The sequence below is a fragment of the Macrobrachium rosenbergii genome, chromosome 45, assembly GCF_040412425.1.
Source record: "Macrobrachium rosenbergii isolate ZJJX-2024 chromosome 45, ASM4041242v1, whole genome shotgun sequence".
Classification (NCBI taxonomy): Eukaryota; Metazoa; Arthropoda; class Malacostraca; order Decapoda; family Palaemonidae; genus Macrobrachium; species Macrobrachium rosenbergii.
Window position 1 is genome coordinate 33,201,767 of NC_089785.1, and position 21,320 is coordinate 33,223,086.

Sequence of the window (21,320 nt, forward strand, 5' to 3'; positions counted from 1 at the left end):
ACCGTGCCAAACTTATATGAAAATTCACCTTGCGCGAGGAGGTCTGGAACCTAACCTCGCTTAAGTTCAGGGTATGACTGCATACGTACTGTATATGGTAGCCTACCCTACACTATACAGTATACTCTATTATTAATAGCTAATTGTGGAGGTTCAGTGCAGAATGACTTATGATGATTCAGTACTAAAAGAAATTGAGTAACACAAACGAATCAGATGTGTACTGTAAGGGGTACTCACCAACATTCGATCCATCCGACTCCATCATCAGCATGCTTGAACGGTGTCAGGCTTATTGATGGCTACATATAACTAAAAATCAGAAGAGGAGGGGGATGATAAAGCAGCAAATTTTAGTTTTAAAGAGTTTACTTAGAGCCAAACTCAACCCCATTCATTCCTTTTACTGTACCTCTGTTCATATTGTCTTTCTTCCATCTTATTTTCACCCTTTTCTAAGAATCGTTTCATACTGCAGCAGAGGTTTTCCTCCTGTTACACCTTTCAAACCTTTTTACTCTCAGTTTCTCTTTCAGCACAATGACCTCATAGGTCCCAGTCCCTGGCCTTAATTTTACATTCCATTTCCATTTCCAATCTTCGTTTCAGCCTCTTGCTACCACATCATTCCACCAATACCTCTTTTGCAATACGAGCTTCCAACTATACCGTACCCATTGTGAGTCCTTACCCTCCCTATTCATGGAGCATTTTTATTAACCATTAACCTACCCATCTCTTCTCCAGACCAGCCTGGCAGACTGAATTCGAAGATGAAGAGGCAGAACTCCGCAAAGCTTGGGAAGAATATGTCACAAAGCACAAGACTTTGGCATATTTAGAAAATCAACTTCAGCTATTGGAAGACCAACAGATACACAACCTTGTAAGTGTTGGACAGTACTGTAATCCTTTTCCTTTTAACCTGAACTTCAAGACTCCATCAAAGAAGTTTTATTTGGTAGGTTTACACTGCCCTGTACCTCTTATGAGGCTGCTTGGTTGTTTGCTAGGTACTGAGCTTAATAAGTTATTAATTTATTATTTCTGTACAGTTTGTTCTAATTTACAATTTCATATGCATAACTTACCAAGTAATTGCATAGCTATACTTTCCACTCGTGCAGCAGCTTAAATTCTTTGGTAACCCAAAGTGTATCAAACCAGGAGAGTATGTTGGATGCATTTACAACAAGGAAGTTTGGTATGGAATTTTGGAGGAATACTGTGAAGAGTTTGATGATTTCACAGTGCATATTATTATCCATCAAACAAGGACTCATACGCTGTGCCAGGGCATCATATATTAACTGTAATGAGTTGTCCTAGCCTAAGAGGAGACAGCAGAATTCAATACATTTTTCCAAAAAAAGAAATTGATGAAAGCATTGCAAATGGAAAACTTGTGTTGGCTAGCACATGAATCCATAAAGTAGGTGTTGTTCTTTGTTACAACTATTATTTCCAGTGCAGATTAGCAGTAATATAAGTTTTATTTCTTATATTCTTGGTGTTTGCCAAGCTCAAATTTATATCTAAGGACTAATACAATTCCTGGAACAGCCTATATAGGCAATTTATAAATTTGGTGTTTACTTAAGTGACATGAAAAGTACCAACAATGATTTTTTATTGTCTTGTTCACTTGTAAGTTAGTTACATAAAAAGTACCATTACCAAACATTTTTGTGATTGTTTCTCATAGCTAAGAACCCTGTCTTTGTTTCTATATCTATAAAAAAAATCTGTATGTCAAAATATGAGCATAAGTGTGAAACAATAGGTAGTTCACTGATGCCCGACGTATGAATATGGTGTTCACTTATAGGTTAGTTTCATGAAAAATACTTATATACACAAACTTTTTTTTTTTCCTGATTCTAGTAGCTAATGCCCTTTGCTTCATTTTTTACATCTACAAAAAAATTCTCATTTGATACCCCGGAGGTCAAATTGTGACATCAAATTTTGTTTTTTGTATGACTTTTTTATTTTTCAATCTGGAGTTTTAAAACCTATGTTTTGTTCATGACACTTACCTGCCAGATATATATATAGCTGTATTTCTCCAAAATCCGACAGAATTTCAAAACTCGCGGCACACGCAGTGTGGCCAGGTGGTTAGTACTCATTCCCGCCACTGGGAGGCGGGAATCGGGAACCATTCCCATTTTCTATTCAGATTTTCTCTGTCGCCGGTACTGTTAACATCTGTTACAGTACCTCCGCCTCTGGATTTCGTTAACTTGCTTATTCCCACTTAAGTATTCTCTTGACTTTTGGTTTTGATTCTTGGACTGTGGATTGGCACACGCTTTTTCTGGACTGTTGTGGATTTTGCTTATGACCTCTCTTTAAATATGTCTGGTTCTAGTTCTGCTAGTTTCCGTGTATGTTGTATGAGTGATTGTAAGGTGAGGCTACCAAAGCTTGGTAGACCCTCACTCGGTTTGTTTGAGGTGTAGGGGGCATGTTTGTCTTATAGATGATCGATGTAAGGAGTGTGAACCTTTATCGGATGCGAGCTGGAAGTCTTATGATTCGTATGTTCAAGTTGGAGCGTGACAGGGTTAGGAGGTCTTCCTCCAGGAGTGTGTGCAAGAGTCAGGTTATTTCCTCCCTGATAATCCTAACGTAGTTGATGTTGCACCTGTCCCTGTGGTTTTGCCTTCGGGCCCTGATGTTGTGTCTGTGGAGGGTTCGGCCCTGGCGCAGATCATGAGTTCTATCCGTGCGCCGAGAACAAAGTGACATCTCTCCAAAGTGCTGTGAAGTGTAGTGCTCCCCCAGTGTTGTGGAGGGGGCGTCAGATCGGCCCATAATGCTTCTAGGCCCGGACCGCTGTCAGACTCCCAGGACTCAGGGAGAAGGCATGTCGAAAGCCGCAAGAAGGTTACAGGGGCTTCCCACCGATCTGACGTCCCTTCGCAGGTCCTGTTGTCGCTTCCCAGGCTGCCAGAGATCGTGCTTCGGCGCCGCATTCTCAGGACTGCTTTTCGTCCTCCGAGGCGTCCTCCTCGCAAGGGGTGGAATTCTCGTAAGACTCTCGTCCTCTCAAGAGGAGCTGTGTTCAAGAGGACGCTTCACGTCAGTCTTCTTCGTCCGGCTAGTTATTTTGAAGCTTTTCCACCGCAGAAGAGGACTAGGATTTCGTCTGATGAGGATGTTTCGAGCGCCCCAGCCGCTCTAAGGAGAGAACCTTTCTTGCTCCTGTGAGGAAGAAGAAGGCGTCCCCTCGCCCATCGTCTTCCCATAGGATTGTCTCTCCTCCCAGACATGATTCTTCTCCTAAGAAGATTTTGTTGGAGATGCAGCGCAGTTGTCTTCTCTTATTGCAGAGAAGGACTCTGCTCCTCGTCGTCGTCGCAAGGACTTGACTTTGCCTGTCAAAAGATCAAGGAAGTCTCCTTCTCCTGCTCCGCTTTTCTTCGTCTCCTTCGCCTGTGTCGCCGCCTTGTCGCCCTGTTAGCTCTCTTGTTCCTCGTCGTGGCGCTCGTCAACATGACGCTCAGCGAGCTTCTTCCCCGTGACGCTCGGTAGCCGCTCTTCAGGACGCTTCTGTGCAGGACGCCGACAGGACGCTCTTCCGGTTTTTTGGGCGTGACGACGCTCTTCAGGGCGCTCTCAGGACGCTCCTCAGGGCGTCCTTCGTTGCTCTTCAGGGCGTTACGGAGCATTCTATTTCGTCTGAGAAAAGAAGATTTCTTCCGTATCGGACCTCAAGGCCTTCCGTTCCCCTAAAGTGTTGGGTGACTCGGTTGCTTCTCCGGCTGTGGCGGGAGAGTGTCTGGCGATTCGGATCCTGCTGACGCCGAGCTCTCTGCCTGCTTCCTCTTCTTCCGATTATCAAGTTTTGACCGGCTTGCTTAAAGACTTGTTCGGGGACAAGTTTAAACCTTCGGCTCCTCTCTCTCCTCCTTCTCAGTTAGCTTCTTCCAAAGCTAGGAGAGCGCCGGGGTTTTTGAAGATGACTTCTTCGTTGGCGACCAAGAGGGCTTTCAAGAAAGTCAACGTGTGGATGGAGGAACGGAAGTCCCATGGCAAGACCTCTTTCGCTGTGCCTCCGTCTAAGCTTTCAGGCAAGGCTGGTATGTGGTATGAGACGGGAGAAGATCTCAGCCCTAGAGTTCCTTCCTCTTCTCAAGGGGATTTTACCAGTCTTGTCGACGCTTCCAGAAGGTCTCATCTGCCTACTGCTAAGGTTTCTTGGACCTTGTCAGAGACTGACCATCATCTCAAAGGTCTCTTCCGCACCATGGAGGTGTTTAATTTTTTGGACTGGTGCTTGGGAGCCTTAGATCTTAAGCTACGAAGCTCGGATTCTTTTACCCTGGGGAGCTGCTCTCTAGTGTCCTTAACTGTATGGACAAGGCAGTTAGGGATGGATCTGAAGAACTGGCGTCTCACTTTGGTACAGGCCTCTTAAAGAAGAGGGCCTTGTTTTGCGACTTCACAGCTAAGTCTGTCTGTCTCTCCTTCGCAAAGGGCAGAGTTATTGTTCGCTCCTTTGTCTAACCATCTGTTCCCCAGTCTTTGATTCGGGACATTTCCGCCAGTCTTAAGGAGAAGGCCACGCAAGATCTGTTGGCTCATTCTTCTAGACGTCCTCCAGCTCCTTCTTCTTCTTCTGCTTCTGTTTTGTCCTCCAGGAAGAAGAAGCCCTTTCAAGGAGGAACTTCTTCCTCTAGATCGTCTCCGCGAGGAAGAGGTTTCACCAGAGGAGCGGCCCCTCTAAACCTAGGGGAAAAAGTGACTTTCACCTCCAGACACCTGTAGGAGCCAGGCTTCTTTATTTTATGGAGCCTGGAGAACGAAAGGGGCGGACGCATGGTCACTAACTGTCATAGAGAAGGGTTACAAGATCCCCTTTCTCATGTTTCCACCCCTTTGCACGTCGCCGCCCAGGGATCTGTCGCCTCTTACCACCGAGAGAAGCAACAGATTCTTTTGGACCTCCTGGAGCAGTTGTTAGAGAAGAGAGCCATGGAACAAGTTCTGAAGTTGGATTCTCCGGGTTCTACAACAGGCTTTTCTTAGTCCCGAAACAGTCGGGAGAGTGGAGACCGGTCTTAGATGTAAGCGTCTTGAATCGCTTTATTTCGAAGGAAAGATTCAAGATGGAAACGCCCCAGTCGGTTCTAGGGGCTTTAAGACCAGGGGACTGGATGGTCTCTCTGGACTTACAGGATGCGTATTTCCATGTTCCCATTCATCCTCAATCAAGGAAGTACCTGAGATTTGTGCTGGGGGACGAGTCTTCCAGTTCAGAGCTCTCTGCTTGGTTTGTGCACCGCTCCCATGATCTTCACGGTGATCATGAAAAACGTTGCAGGTGGCTTCACCTGGCGGGTGTTCGGTGTCATTCTACCTGAGACGATTGGCTCATACGAGCCTCTTCTCGGGAGAAGTGTCTGGAGGACCTGACTTTGACGCTGAATTTGACGAAGTCCCTGGGACTTCTTGTGAACCAAGAAAAGTCCCATCTGATCCCGACGCAGTCCATCGTCTATCTGGGGATTCAGATGGATTCAGTGGCTTTTCGAGCTTTTCCATCCCGAGAACGGCAACTGCTTTGCTTAAAGAAAGTTTCGTCCTTTCTAGGGAAAGAAACATGCTCGGTGAGGGAATGGATGAGTTTGCTGGGGACCATTTCCTCGCTGGAGAAGTTTGTTTCCCTGGGGAGGCTCCATCTCAGACCACTCCAGTTTTTCTTGGCGGAGAACTGGAGGGAAAAGGAGAATCTGGAAGAGATTTTGACGATATCTCCTTTTGTCAAGGATCATCTGAAGTGGTGGTTCGACCCCTTAAAGCTTGCAGAAGGGGTTTCTCTTCGTCTTCAGAGCCCCGACCTAGTGTTGTTTTCCGACGCGTCCAGGGAAGGATGGGGAGCAACACTAGGAGGGGAGGAAGTGTCAGGCACCTGGAGAGGGGAACAGGTGTCCTGGCACATAAATCTCAAGGAATTGGGTGCTATCTTTCTGGCTCTTCAATTCTTCGAAGCCCAAGTTGCAGGCGGAATTGTCCAAGTCAATTCGGACAATACCACAGCTCTAGCGTACCTCAAAAAAACAGGGGGGTACTCGATCTCGTTCCCTGTTCATCCTAGCGAGGGAGATCCTGCTCTGGACTCATGCTCGAAGGGTCACTATTCTCACGAGGTTCATTGCGGGAGTGGAGAATATCCGAGCAGACCTTCTCAGTCGGCAAAATCAGCTGCTACCGACCGAGTGGACTCTTCACAAGGAGGTATGTTTAGAGTTGTGGAGAATATGGGGACGTCCTCTAGTGGACCTCTTTGCCACGTCCAGGACAGCAAGACTCCCCCTTTATTGCTCTCCTGTCCTAGACCCAGGAGCGTTAGCCATAGACGCCCTCCTCTGGGACTGGAAAGGCCGCGACCTTTTTCCACTTTCCCTCCCTTCAAGATCCTGGGAGAAGTGATAAGGAAGTTTGCAACGTCAGAAGGAGCAAGGATGACTTTAATAGCCCCCTTCTGGCCAGCAGCGGATTGGTTCCCAGAGACCCTGTCCTTCCTAGTAGACTTTCCAAGAACGCTTCCATTGAGGGTGGACCTTCTCAAGCAGCCGCACTTTGAAAGGTTCCACCAAAACCTCTCCGCTCTGAGTCTGACTGCGTTCAGACTATCTCAAAGTTGGCCAGAGCAAGAGGCTTTTCGAGAGCTGTGGCAAAGGCCATCGCCAATGCCAGGAGACCTTCTTCGAATGTGGTCTACCAGTACAAGTGGTCTGTTTTTAGGAGATGGTGCAGGAGTAAAGGAGTTTCCTCGACCACGACCTCTGTACCACAAATAGCTGACTTCCTTTTTTATCTTAGGCATAAGAATAAACTGGCAGTCTCGACTATTAAGGGTTATAGAAGTATGTTATCAGCAGTTTTTAGGCACAGAGGCCTGAACTTGTGCGACAACAAGGATCTTCACGATCTTCTGAGATCCTTCGAGACTGTCAAAATTCCTCAACTCAGGACACCTTCTTGGAATCTGGATGTTGTCCTGAAGTTTCTTATGTCTAGTACTTTTGAACCTCTGTCTTCGGCTTCCCTCAGGAACGTGACGAGGAAAGCTGTCTTCCTAACGGCTCTGGCGACAGCTAAGAGGATTAGTGAAGTGCAAGCAATTAGCAAACATATTGGCTTTAGGGGTCCTAATGCTGTATGCTCCCTAAATCCTTTGTTCTTAGCCAAGAACGAAAATCCTTCAAACCCTTGGCCCAAATCTTTTGAAATCAAAGGTTTGACGGAGATACTTGGGCAAGAGTCAGAAAGAGTCTTGTGTCCTGTCAGGGCTCTCAAGTTCTACTTAGCCAAGACCAAGGAAACTAGAGGCTCATCGGACAATCTGTGGTGTTCGGTGAAGAGACCTGATCTTCCCATGTCCAAGAATGCCTTAGCATTCTTTTTAAGAAAGTACTATTCGAGAGGCTCATTCCTCCTGCCTAGTAGGTGACATGAGACTTCTGAAAGTAAAAGCTCATGAAGTTAGAGCTATCGCGACTTCAGTGGCTTTCCAAAGAATATGTCTCTGAATGATATTCTTGGTGCTACCTTCTGGAGAAGTAATTCAGTGTTAAGCCGCATTACTTGCGGGATGTGAAGACGACATTTGAAGACTGCTCTTCGCTGGGACCGTACGTTTCTGCAGACACAATGTTGGGAGAAGAAGGCAATACTCATCCTATCCTTTAGGGGTTAGGTAGTATTTTTTAATCTTGTTGTTGTTTATTTTTGGTTGTTGGGTGGCCATTGAGGTGGACGTCCCAATTTTTTAGCCTATGCTAGGTTTATTACCTTAGATAGGGCGGTCAGGTGGTTGGTCGTTGCTCCTTCTCCCTCTCTGTATGGTCACATGATCTAGTCCTATTGTGGTCACGCCCCCTTGGACAGGTCATCTGGATCTCTCCAGCTTTATAGGTCCCTACCTTGCTGGAGACTCTGGATAAGCAGAAGCAGGCTTGGGTGACAGATAACCTCGAAGTCAGCTATGCTAACAGGTAAGGAACCAAGGCGTCATTCGCCTACATTTATTTGTTCCTAAATCCTATTCTGTCTCTTCCCACCTCCTACGGTGGGATTCAGCTATATATATATCTGGCAGGTAAGTGTCATGAAAAAATGATATTTTAATAATAAAATAAGGTTTGTTCATACTTACCTGGCAGATATATATACTTTTTAGTGCCCTCCGCCTCCCCTCTTGAGACAGTGGCACTAGAAAATCTGAATAGAAAATGGGAATGGTTCCCGATTCCCGCCTCCCAGCGGCGGGAATGAGTACTAACCACCTGGCCACACTGCGTGTGCCGCGAGTTTTGAAATTCTGTCGGATTTCGGAGAAATACAGCTATATATATATCTGCCAGGTAAGTATGAACAAACCTTATTTTATTATTAAAATATCATATTTTGAATTCCTTGGCTCTTTCCGATTCTAAATACATATACATTTATGCAATTCTGATCATTATTAACCCTTAAACGCCGAGCCTCTATTTACAAAAACGTCTCCCGTATGCCGGCGGCGTTCGGGAGTTAGCATCGAAGTGGAAAAAAAGTTTTTTTCAAAAAATCACAGCACGCTTAGTTTTTAAGATTAAGAGTTCATTTTTTCCTCCTCTTTTTGTCATTGCCTGAAGTTTAGTATGCAACCATCAGAAGTGGAAAAAAATATCATTATCATATATTGAAATATATGACAGCGCAAAAAAAATGTTCATATATAATTTTATACAAATCGCGCTGTGAGCAAAACGGTTAAAGCTAACGGGTTATTTTTTTTTCTTTGTATTGTACACTAAATTGCGATGATTTTGGTATATGACAAATTGTAAAACGATGAGAGCAACACAGAGAAAATATTATCACAAAATGATGCATGAATTCGTAAGGCGCGGACGTAAAAATTTATTTTTTTTTTAAATTCACCATAAATCGAAATATTGTGCTAGAGACTTCCCGTTTGTTGAAAAATGAAGCTAATTGATTGAATATTACTAGACTGTAAGTGTTTTAGCTTACAATTGCAGTTTTCAACCATTTTGGTCGAGTTAAAGTTGACCAAAAGTAGAATTTTTTCTATTTATCGTGATTTATATGAAAATTTTTCAAACCTGATAAAAGCTACAACCATGAGTTATTTTCTGTTGTATTGTACATGAAATTGCACATATTTTCATATATAAAACTTTATGTAACAACTAATATAAAACGGTGCAAACATTACGACAACGTGACAAAAGAATTTCTGAGATGTTCAGCCAAGTTACCGAGCGGACGTAAGGAAGATGTTTTTTTCAAAAATTCACCATAAATCGAAATATTGTGCTAGAGACTTCCAATTTATTGCAAAATGAAGGTAAATGATTGAATATTACTAGAATGTAAGAGTTTTAGCTTACAATTGCAGTTTTCGACCATTTCGGTCGAGTTAAAGTTGACCAAAAGTAGAATTTTTTCTATTTATCGTGATTTATATGAAAATTTTTCAAAACTGATAAAAGCTACAACCATGAGTTATTTTCTGTTGTATTGTACATGAAATTCCGCACATTTTCATATATAAAACTTTATGTAACAACTAATATAAAACGGTGCAAACATTACGACAACGTGACAAAAGAATTTCCGAGATGTTCAGCCAAGTTACCGCGCGGACGTAAGGAAGATGTTTTTTTCAAAAATTCACCATAAATCGAAATATTGTGCTAGAGACTTCCAATTTATTGCAAAATGAAGGTAAATGATTGAATATTACTAGAATGTAAGAGTTTTAGCTTACAATTGCATTTTTTGACCATTTCGGTCGAGTTAAAGTTGACCAAAGGTTGAAATTTTGGCAGTTATCGTGATTTATGTGAAAATATTTCAAAACTGATAAAAGCTACAACCATGAGCTATTTTCTGTTGTATTCTACGTGAAATTGCGCACATTTTTATATATAAAAGTTTATGTAATGACTAATGTAAAACGATGCAAACATTACGACAACGTGACTAAAGAATTTCTGAGATGTTCGGCAGAGTTACCGCGCGCAGACGTAAGGAAAAAGTTTTTTGTTCCGACACAATATACAAACCCTCGGTCCTTTACATTAGGAGATACTTTCAGGCGTAGGCTGGAAAACGGCCGTTGAACTTCAACAAGGTGGTTAGGCAGTTACTGTCTGGGAGGCGGGAGCACCGCCTGCCCGGATGTAAACATTCCAATTTGCTTTCGGCCGTCGTAGCGCACGGACGTTGTTCTTCGCTCTCTGCCTGACTGCATTTTTTCTCTTCATCATTCTTGGTGGGAATTTTCCTTTTTCTTTTTTGTATTATGGATAAATCATCTAAATCCTCCCATCCCCAGCGTGTGTGTCCTGGGGTGGGAGGAAAAAGTGTAATTCTTTTTAGATCTAGAGTCGATGTGGACCCACAGGCTCTCTGCACATCTTGCAGGGGCGGGTGTGTTCACGCAACTCTACTTGTAATGAGTGTTGTTTGTGGTCCTCCGAGCAATGGGGCAAGTTCGAAGGGAGGAGATCTTACCGTCATTAAGCCTACCAAGGAGTCGTCCGAGGGAAATCGCCCCGACGACCCGTTGGTGGCGATGTTTCGGGTTCGTTTCTACCTCCCAGCGAACTTCCTCTTCTTGCTCCCTCTCCCTCGGGTGGATTCCCCTCCCCTTCCTCTTACGTTTCTTCGTTTGTGGAAGGGCACGGGGAGAGTTGGACCGCAGCTTCATCTCGAAGTCTCTTCCCGTTCCGGAGGAGTTTTTCCTTCGGAGCGGGTGGAGGCTTCTTCTATTAACCCGACTTTTGCTTCAGGTACCGGGCTCGATAGCCAGACGATGATACCAAGTTCACCTGGCTGCATCCGGGCCTACCTGGCTCGGCTCTGGAAGGTTTGGCTCCCATGGCCCCCTCCAGTCACGACCCACACGGCAGCAACAGCCACTACCACGACTGTCACCTTCTCGCGGTTTGTCCAGATGCGATTTCAGTTGCTTCGCATCTGGACACCCAGGTATCGGCGTCATCCGCGGGCCAGCACGCTGTTCCCCTGCCACCTGGCTTTCTGGCACCATTCTCGCGCACTGGCCCCTCCTGCATGGTGACGTCATCGCACCCGTATGTGACTGTTGCTGCCCCGTTGCTGAACATGGCCTGGCCTTGGATCTTTCGGTTCCTCGTCTGTCTCTCCAGCCCGGCCCTTCGGTCTGCCTCAGTTCCCTTTCCAGCGACCTTGGCGCGCCCGTACCAGATCTGCATGCGGGAGGGGCGGCGCTTGCATCCCTGGCCCCCCCCTTCGGTTCCTGGCCGACACGGCTCGCTGCCCAGGCAATTGCTGGTCCGAGCTCCGCCGTCTCTGCCCGGGTTGCACCTTCTGGAGGTAGGGCTATTTCTACCTTGCCCACCAGACTGCAAACCTGTGGGCAAACTTGGTGTTAAAGCAAAGAGACGCTGTTTCTCTCTCGCTTTGCCAAGTCTGTAGGTCCCAGTCGGCAATCGCTCTGCGGAATGGACCGTTGCTGGGTTCCTCCTCTCTCTTCCCTAGAGAGTTGGTGGATGCCGCGGTGACAAAGCGCCGTGCCGATGAGAACGACCGGCTTGTCCACCAGGCAGTGGTTAAGACCTCCGGGTCTTCTCGTTCCACTGCAGCCAGGTCTTCGGGCCAGGCTGGCCTTCCTCGGCCCCTAAGAAGTCCCAGTCTTGAAGGGGTCCCGAGCACCCAGCCTTCTTCTTCCTCGAAAAGGGGGTTACTCCCGTCCTTTTCAGCCCCTTTCCAATCCGGTAGAGGGCAAGGGTAAGAAGAAGAAGGTGAAACGCTAGGGCGGCGTTCCCCCCAGAAGCTGCCAAGGTGGGGTGCCTGTCGAGCCATTGGGCAACGTGGCAGCGACATGGGCCGAGACCTGGATAGTGGATGTTCTTCGGGAGGGATATCTCCTACCCTTCGAGTCTCGGCCTCCCCTCACCTACACTCCGGTCCATCTCCAAACTTATCTTTCAGGTTCGTTGAAGGACATCGCACTACAGCAAGAAGTGCAAGCCATGCTGAGCAAGAATGCTGTAGAAGTCGTGTCGGACCAGTCTCCAGGCTTTTACAGCCGGATCTTTCTCGTAGAGAAGGCATCAGGGGGATGGAGACCAGTCATAGACCTCTCTCCTTTGAACCGTTTCCTTCGCCAGACTCGGTTCACGATGGAAACAGCACGATCGGTGCTGGCCTCCATCAGGGAGAACGACTTCATGCTTACGGTGGACTTGAAGGATGCGTATTTTCAAATACCCATCCATCCGTCCTCGCGCAAGTACCTCCGCTTCGTCCTCGGGGAGTCGGTCTTCCAATTCAGGGCACTTTGTTTCGGGCTCTCGACCGCTCCCCAGGTGTTCACGAGAGTGTTCTCTCTCATGTCAGCTTGGGCCCACTCGCACGGGATACGTCTTCTGAGGTATCTCGACGACTGGCTAGTCCTGGCGAGCTCTCGCTGCGCCAGTTGCTGGGACAGGGATCGTCTCCTCGAGTTTTGCCAGGATCTAGGGATCGTGGTAAATCTGGAGAAGTCAGATCTCACCCCAAGCAGAGGACGAAATACCTGGGCATGCTGATAGACACGGTGGCAGCAAAGTCTTTCCCTCGGACTCTCGTATCAGCAAGTTCAAGGAGGCAGCACAGTTGTTCCTGTCTCGACAGGAGCAACAAGCTCGGCAATGGCAAGTCGTCATCGGTCACCTGTCGTCATTAGAAAAAGCTAGTTCCTCACGGGCGTCTTCACTTGCGGTCTCTCCAGTGGAGACTAAAGGAGCTCTGGTCCCAGTCCGAGACCCCCAGTCCTTCCTCATTCCTCTTTCCGAGGAAGTGAGAAAGGACCTCCACTGGTGGTTGGACGACAGGAACCTCTTAATAGGAGTATCCCTGCATACTCCCCCTCCGGACATGCTTCTGTTTTCGGACGCATCGACCGAGGGATGGGGCGCACACCTGGAGGAGTTGCTGACTTCGGGAGTGTGGCACCGAGACGACAAGCACCTTCACATCAATATTCTGGAGCTCAAGGCGGCCTTCCTGGCTCTCCAGGAGTTCCAGGATCGAGTGATGGGACACTCCGTGGTGTTGATGAGCGACAATACCACGGTAGTGGCATATGTCAACAAGCAGGGGGGACTGGTGTCCCATCAGCTTCATCAGTTGGCAATGCAGGTGCATGAGTGGGCAGTAGCTCACTCGGTAGAGCTGTCAGCCAGATACATTCCAGGCAAGAGGAATGTAGTGGCGGACAAGCTCAGCCGCCAGAGCCAGGTGGTAGGGACCGAATGGTCCCTCCATCAGGAAGTAGCGGAAAGGCTGTTCGACCTGTGGGGGCGTCCAGTGATAGATCTGTTCGCCACCCGGCACAACAGAAAACTTCAGGTCTTCTGTTCGGTCGTGCCGGACCCATGGGCCGCTGCGGAGGACACTTTCCAACATCCGTGGGACAACCTCGACACGTACGCCTTTCCTCCATTCTGTCTGATTCGTCCGGGTAATCAGCCGAGTGATGATCACCCCAAATCTCAGAATGACTCTGGTGGCACCCAAATGGCCACAGGCCAATTGGTACCGGACCTGCTAGCTCTCTCTCCGAGGCACCGAGAGATTCCCCTGGCCCAACCTTCTGCGTCAACCTCACGCACAGCGGTTCCACCTGGCAGTGCATTCCCTGTGTCTTCACGGCTGGAGGTTATCCACCATCTCTTGCGAGCGAGAGGCTTTTCACGCCGCACAGCAACAGAGATGGCAGGATACCTCAGAAGATCCTCCGCAGCGGTATACCAGGGAAAGTGGTCCGTCTTCTGTGGTTGGTGTCGTCGAAGGGGTATCTCTCCGGTCAGAGCTACTGTTCAGCAGGTCGCGGACTTCCTTGTCTTCCTTCGCCGAGAGAAGCTTCTCTCCATTTCAGCAGTAAAAGGCTACTGCGCCGCACTCGGCCTAGTCTTGCGGCTGAAAGGAGTAGACATCTCTTCCTCTTTCGAGATTTCTCTACTCATGAGAAGCTTCGAACGGTCTTGCCCACCCAGGGATCTCAGGCCCCCTGCGTGGGATGTGACTCGTTCTAAGGAGCCTGACTCGTGCACCTTACGAGCCTTTAAGAGAGTCGTCAGACAGGATCTGACCCTCAAGACCGTTTTCTTGCTTGCCCTGGCGTCCGGCGAAGAGAGTTGGCGAACTTCTTGGACTTTCCTTTGATGTAAAACACTCAAGGGGATGGGGATCAGTTACGCTCGATTTCATCCCGGATTTCGTAGCGAAGACTCAGAATCCTTCGGTCCCTGACGCACGGTTCGAGTCCTTCACGATCCCCTCCCTAGAGGACTTCGTAGATAATGATCCAGACGAGATGCTACTGTGTCCTGTTAGGGTGCTGCAGCGCTATCTGAAGAAGACTCGGCACCTCCGGCCTGAGTGTCGACGACTCTTCGTTAGCACCGGCTCGACCAAGAAAGAAGTGTCCAAGAACACCATCTCTTTTTGGCTTCATTGAGACAATAAGGAGAGCGTGCTCTGCTGCAGGAGAAGACGACACGGCACGCTTTCGTCCGAGAGCTCACGAGGTCCGCAGCATTGGTCCATCCTCGCATTCCGGAAGAATATGTCGGTACCACAGGTACTGAAGGCAGGTGTGTGGTCCCGACAGACTACCTTCACTTCCTTCTACCTCCGGGATGTTGCACACAAGTCCTTGGACACTTTTTCCTTGGGTCCTGTGGTGGCTGCTCAACAAGTTGTGTAGCTTATCCAGCTCCCCTAACGGGACAGGTTGCATCTCGCCTATGTTGTACGTTGTAAGGATTGGGGAGATGTTTGTTGAGTGACTGGCCTCTTTTCCTTCTCCCCATCCTAAGCTCTCTTCCCACGGGCAGGGAGCGGACGTGCCGTTACAAGCTGGACCGGGCGATCGGGGCAGGTAAGCACATAACGTGAGCTTCCGTTCTATTCCCTTTCAGGTTATAGAAGCAACCCCACTCCTTTCTCTTGCAAGGGGGAGGAAAGAGTAAATGACTTTGAGACAAACCCAATGCTTGTATTTGCCTTATTGTCATCCGACGTCATTTCTTCCTAGCCTACTTCGCATGAACTGACGTTTCCCTCTTTCATGCAAAGGGTCCCACAAGTCTGACATAGATCTTGCGTTTCTTACAACCCGATCTTTTGTCAGAGGTGATTTTTCCCTTCCTCGCTCTTACGACCAGGAAGGGAAGACAAGGTGGTGAACTCCAGTCAGTTCAGAGAGACTTTTTCAGATTCCTCCTCCAATCAGTAAGTCTCTAATGTAAAGGACCGAGGGTTTGTATATTGTGTCGGAACAAATAACAATTTTGAAAGTAAATTGTATTTTTCCTAACTATACAAACCTGAGGTCCTTTACAGTTATGCCCACCTCATGCCACCCCTCAATCTGTACATGGGCGAAAGGCAAATTGGAATGTTTACATCCGGGCAGGCGGTGCTCCCGCCTCCCGGACAGTAACTGCCTAACCACCTTGTTGAAGTTCAACGGCCGTTTTCCAGCCTACGCCTGAAAGTATCTCCCTATGTAAAGGACCTCGGGTTTGTATAGTTAGGAAAAATACAATTTACTTTCAAAAATTGTTATTTTTTTTTCAGAAATTCACCATAAATCGAAATATTGCGCTAGAGACTTCCAGTTTGTTGCAAAATGAAGGTACATGATTGAATATTAGTAGAATGTAAGAGTTTTAGCTTATAATTGCGTTTTTACCATTTCGGTCGAGTTAAAGTTGACGAAGGTTGAAATTTTGGCAGTTATCGTGATTTATATGAAAATATTTCAAAACTGATAAAAGCTACAACCATGAGTTATTTTCTGTTGTATTCTACATTAAATTGCACACATTTCCATATATAAAACTTTATGTAACGACTAATATAAAACGGTGCAAACAATACGACAACGTGACGAAAAGAATTCTCTGGACGTAAGGAAAAAAGTTTTTTCAAAAATTCACCATAAATCGAAATATTGTGCTAGAGACTTCCAATTTGTTGCAAAATGAAGGTAAATGATTGCATGTTACTAGAATGTAAGCGTTTTAGCTTACAATTGCGTTTTTTACCATTTCGGTCGAGTCAAAGTTGACTGAAGGTTGAAATTTTGGCAGTTATCGTGGTTTATATGAAAATATTTCCAAACTGATAAAAGCTACAACCATGGGTTGTATGTTGCTGTATTTTACATGAAATTGCACACATTTTCATATATAAAACTTTATGTAACAGCTAATATAAAACAGTGCAAATCTTACGACAAAATGACGAAAGAATTTCTGAAATTTTCGGCCGAGTTACTGCACGGGCATAAGGAAAAAGTTTTTTTCAAAAATTCACCATAAATTGAAATATTGTGCTAGAGACTTCCAATTTGTTGCAAAATGAAGGTAAATGATTGAATATTACTAGAATGTAAGAGTTTTAGCTTACAATTGCATTTTTCGACCATTTCGGTCGAGTCAAATTTGACCGAAGGTTGACATTTTTTGTAGTCGACGCACGGTACATCCACTCGGCACCTAACAGACAATTTTAGTCGACGTATGATACGTCCAGTCGGCGTTTAAGGGTTAATAAAGTTATGGGTCGGTGAAAATATGTGACCTCACACGTGACCTCAAATTTCCTGAGGTCATATCTTTTGAACTGTTTGTCGGATTGGTCTAAAAATTTCAGGAATGGATTCACGGCCTATGAGTTCCCTATAAGCCAAATTTCAGTAAAATCTGAGAGATGAGGGTCTTAAGCACTGGTTGATCCGACAGAGAATGCCCCTAATGCGAGGATCGGTGTTCCCTCCTCTCTATGGCAAGCCTACTCTCGAGTCTCACTCCTCTAGTGTTTGACTTCGTGTTCTGGAACATCATTCTTTACTGGTGTTGTATATTACTCTAGTTTAGTTTAACTTATAATCAACTCCATTTCCTGTTATTGTAGTGACGTCTTCATTACGTCATGCCTATGGCCGTTAGACCGCTGAATTTTAAATCAGTTTCTCTCTTAGCTATATAGAGAATACATCTCTTTTCAAGCACTCGTCTTTTCCTAACTCCTTTGTAAGGGATGCATAACAAATTGAAGTCCTGCATTCATCCTTACAGAGAATAACTGAAATACTTAAGAAATTGAAGATATTTCAACCGGGATGACTGACTTCTTTGATTACCTCCAAAGGAAAGTGCGAGGAGGTCTTCTGACATTTGGGGCAGGGAAACGCAGCTGGACACTTTTGTTTTTTCCTCTTTGGCAGGCCTGAATTAAGTCAGACCTACATTGGTGGCTGTCTGAACATTGGAAAGGAAGTGCTTCGTACTTCAAACCCAGACCTAGTTTTCCATTCAAACACCTAGGATCTGGGTTGGGAAGCCTGCTTGGGGAACCGGGTAGTTTCTGGGATGCGGCCCTCTGAGGAACAGAATCTTCTCAGATAGCTGAAAGCTTTTCACTTACGACTTCATCAACGCTCATCAACCTTCACTCGTAGACTGTGGTAATCTTGTCACAGGACAACAGTCCTAAGTATATTCTCATCTCTGTCAGATAGCTGAAAGCTTTGCACTCACGGCTTCAATGCTTCTCGACCCTTTTACACACCTAGACTGTGGTAATCTTGGTTCAAGGCCACAGTCCTTAAGCATATGGAAAAGAAGGCGGCAAGGAGACTCTCCCACCAGAGAACTCCTACGATGGGCATATCAAATCGAGTTTTCTAGTCACTTGACTTTTTCAGGGCATATGAATTAGTTATGGCAGACACACTGAACTGTCAGAAGCTTGTCCTTCTTACCAAGTGGACCTTGGATCCTCTGGTCGGGCAGAATCTTGGAATCTATGGGACAGGTCGATTATTGCCTGGTTTGCTGCCTCAAGGAACTCTTGCCTTCCTCATTTCGTTCTCCAATCCTAGACCCCTCTTGCACGGCCAACTGACACCATGCTGCAAGTTAGGTCCAACCTCGACCTTAACGCCCTTCCGCATTCCAAATGTGTCAAGGAAGGGCTGAACAAATTTTTAGGTTCATCACAACATAACAATGACACTCTTAACCCCGTTCTGGACCATGATATGGGTTCGTGAACCAGATATGGTTGTTGGTGGACTCTTCACGACTCCTTCCACATTCCATATCTACTCAGACAACCTCACTTCAACAGATATCGTTAAAGGGTGGACAACTCATTTCTAGGATAGATTTAAGACTGTCTGGGAGCTTGCCTGGAAGAAGTAAACTTTTCAAGACCGTGTGCGGAGACTGTTGCAAGATGCAGACAGCAGTCTTCTTGCCAAGTACTCCAGTCTAAGTAGGCAGTTTTCTGTCAATGGTGTAATGGCTATAACATCTTGTCTGCGAATTCCCCTTTAGCTCAGATAGCAGAACTCCTCCTATACCTGAGGTACTGGAAGTGTAACAGTTCTTCACTTCTAAATTATCCTTGAAGTCAAAACGGTGTTTGAACATTTTTCTAGGACCTTGGGACCATTATTAGTAATTGGCATGGCACTGAGGGAGGAAGCAAAGGATTTTCCCCTCTTATCTCTTCATCTTGTAGCAAGGTGCAGAATTGTATGGGGGGAGCCAGGGGGTTACAGTGTACCTGGAGCACACTACTCTCAGTGGATGGGTAGTTGTTTTATTTCAACAAAGTTAACTGGTTGTTTTATTTATTTTTTAGTACTGCACCCAGGGCAAGGGCACCTAATGATGCTTTGCCAGCCAATAGAATTGTTATTGGCTGCAAATATCCCACTCAAGTAGAGGCGATCCTCAGCTATACTGTTAAGATGGGCACCAACCAGAGGCAGTATTCTCCTGCAATGGCTCTCTTAACTGATAAGGAAACGACAGGCATTGTTTTCCAATGCTAGCAGCTTTTTTTCTATTTCAAATTAATTACTTATCTTAATGTTTTGGAATGGAATATGTCCATGTATCCCACCTCCTGTCAGTGTGGAATCAGCTGTGTAATTACTTGGTAAATTTCTTATATGAAAATGTTATTTTCATAATAAAATTAGGTTTCATATATACTTACCACCCTCCTCCCCTCCAATCGACACAAGGGCAGAAACAGAATGAGATCATCTGTTAAGCTGTCCCTAGTATTCCTGCTAGTGGGCGGGACTGGTCGCCTACACTAAACAGTTGGAGCGCTAACGCGAATTTTAAAATTTAAGCTGTCACACGAGTGGAAAGTATAGCTATGTAATTACTTGACAAGTATATATGAAACTTAATTTTATTGTGAAATTAACATTTCAGAAGAGTAAAATGGTTTTTTTAATATTTCTTACATAATAGTTTTGTTAAATTTCATTCTTGACATGTTTTGTAAATTTTACTGAACTTAATTTACTGTTCAGATGCCAAAATTTTATAGTGTTGTAGACCTCCATTAAAGAAATGTTTTTGCAGGATGTGGCCATGCAGATGGGTAAAGAAGCTACAGTGGCTGATCTTAGAAATTCAGAAGATGCCAAGGAACATCTGCAGACACAAAGTTAGTAGCCAATTTTTTAATCCTTTTCGGTTTGGGGTCTTGGTTAACTTTTGGTTTTGATACGTTCTCATTTATTAAAAGATATTTCATCTCATGTTTTTCCACTTTGCAAATGATTACAATTTTCTTCTGCTTTACAGGTCGGAGACTCTTTGGGAGCATGACTGGAGAAGGTCTTGACACTTCAGACTCAGAGTCTACAGATTCTTTCTTGAATGATTCGGCCAGTGACGATGATAGTCTCACACTTCTCTCGAAGGAGGAATCGACAGAAAAGGGTCTTGGGCTTAAGAAAGGAAGTCCCTTGTCTAAAACAAGAGAGGATCTCCAAGATCATTCTTTATACACAAAACAAGGTTATAAATCCCTCTCTGGAAGACAAGTCCAGAGACGACCATCTTCTGCACGGCCAAAGTCGGCACACACCGAGTCGAGAGTGAACAACTTATCAGCGTGGACTGGTAGCGTCAAAGGCAGTGGCAGGGTTTCTCCTCTTTCAGCTTCAGAGGACAATAGTGATGGATTTTAATGAAGATGAAAATGCTATTTTTATATTTGTAGTCTTGTGTTGCTTGACTAGTTGAGAATGAAGCAAGAAGATAAATTAGTGCACAACTATTTGTCTTCCAAATTTGATCAATTCAGGGATTCAGGTTTGTAATTTTCAGTACAGTATAGGATTGCGTTGGTATTTCTCATAAGATGTACTGATTTCATTTCAGGTAACTGTTTGTGGTTTGTTACTGCCTTATATTTTAAGCACAGTTGTCTGTGCACTAGTTTGTGAACTCATTTCTAGTCACTAAAGTTAAAGTAGGATCTTTGTGAGCAAAGCAGTTATGTTGGTGGTTGTAACTTCTGTCTTCCTAAATTTAGAGAGTATGATTCATAAAATATAAAATGAAATCTCTGTATTTTCTGAATGCATGTATGGGCAATGCACCAGCATCAGACAAATTACTGATAGATTTGGATTGTTACGTGTATATATACTAAATTAATAAGGGTTACTTGTCAAATATATTTTGGTCATTAAAATACAAGGCATTCCAAGGAAGATTTGGGCCCAGTGGCCTTTACAGTTCTTCTCTCTGTAGGTTGGTAAACATTAAATTTGCCCGTCTTTCTAACTTTGTGTGGCCTGTGAAGGAGCACTCAATTCTAATACTGATTTTCTCCTCAGTGTGTGTTTGGTATGGTTTAGCCTACAAAACCGTAGACTCATGCCCCTTGCATTCTGATTGTTAGTGGCATCTGTGATGAAGGCACAGCCGAAATACAAAGCATTATTACTGTATTATTATTATTATTATTATTATTATTATTATTATTATTATTATTATTAGGAAGAATAACAATTTTTGAAAGTAAATTGTATTTCTCCTAACTATACAAAACCGAGGTCCTTTACATTAGAAGATACTTTCAGGCGTAGGCTGGAAAACGGCCGTTGAACTTCAACAAGGTGGTTAGGCAGTTACTGTCCGGGAGGCGGGAGTACCGCCTGCCCGGATGTAAACATTCAATTTGCCTTTCGCCCATGTACAGATTGAGGGGTGGCATGAGGTGGGCATAATTGTAAAGGACCTCGGGTTTGTATAGTTAGGAAAAATACAATTTACTTTCAAAAATTGTTATTTGTTCCGACACAATATACAAACCCTCGGTCCTTTACATTAGGAGACTTACTGATTGGAGGAGGAATCTGAAAAAGTCTCTCTGAACTGACTGGAGTTCACCACCTTGTCTTCCCTTCCTGGTCGTGTGAGAGCGAGGAA

The 21,320-nt window shown here is 45.2% G+C and overlaps 1 protein-coding gene across 3 annotated transcripts in view; it reads left to right on the plus strand.

Moving 5' to 3' along the window:
* The window catches only part of LOC136829896 (clusterin-associated protein 1-like), an 83,352-nt gene extending 62,474 nt beyond the window's left edge, over nucleotides 1-20,878 (plus strand). For all 3 annotated transcript variants that reach the window (XM_067089016.1, XM_067089017.1, XM_067089018.1), the window contains 3 exons: nucleotides 748-886; nucleotides 19,458-19,542; nucleotides 19,683-20,878. In XM_067089016.1, coding sequence (XP_066945117.1) covers nucleotides 748-886; nucleotides 19,458-19,542; nucleotides 19,683-20,071 — 613 coding nt within the window. In that variant the 3' untranslated portion in view covers nucleotides 20,072-20,878. The remainder of the gene's footprint in view (nucleotides 1-747; nucleotides 887-19,457; nucleotides 19,543-19,682) is intronic.
* The last annotated feature ends 442 nt before the right edge of the window (nucleotides 20,879-21,320 follow it).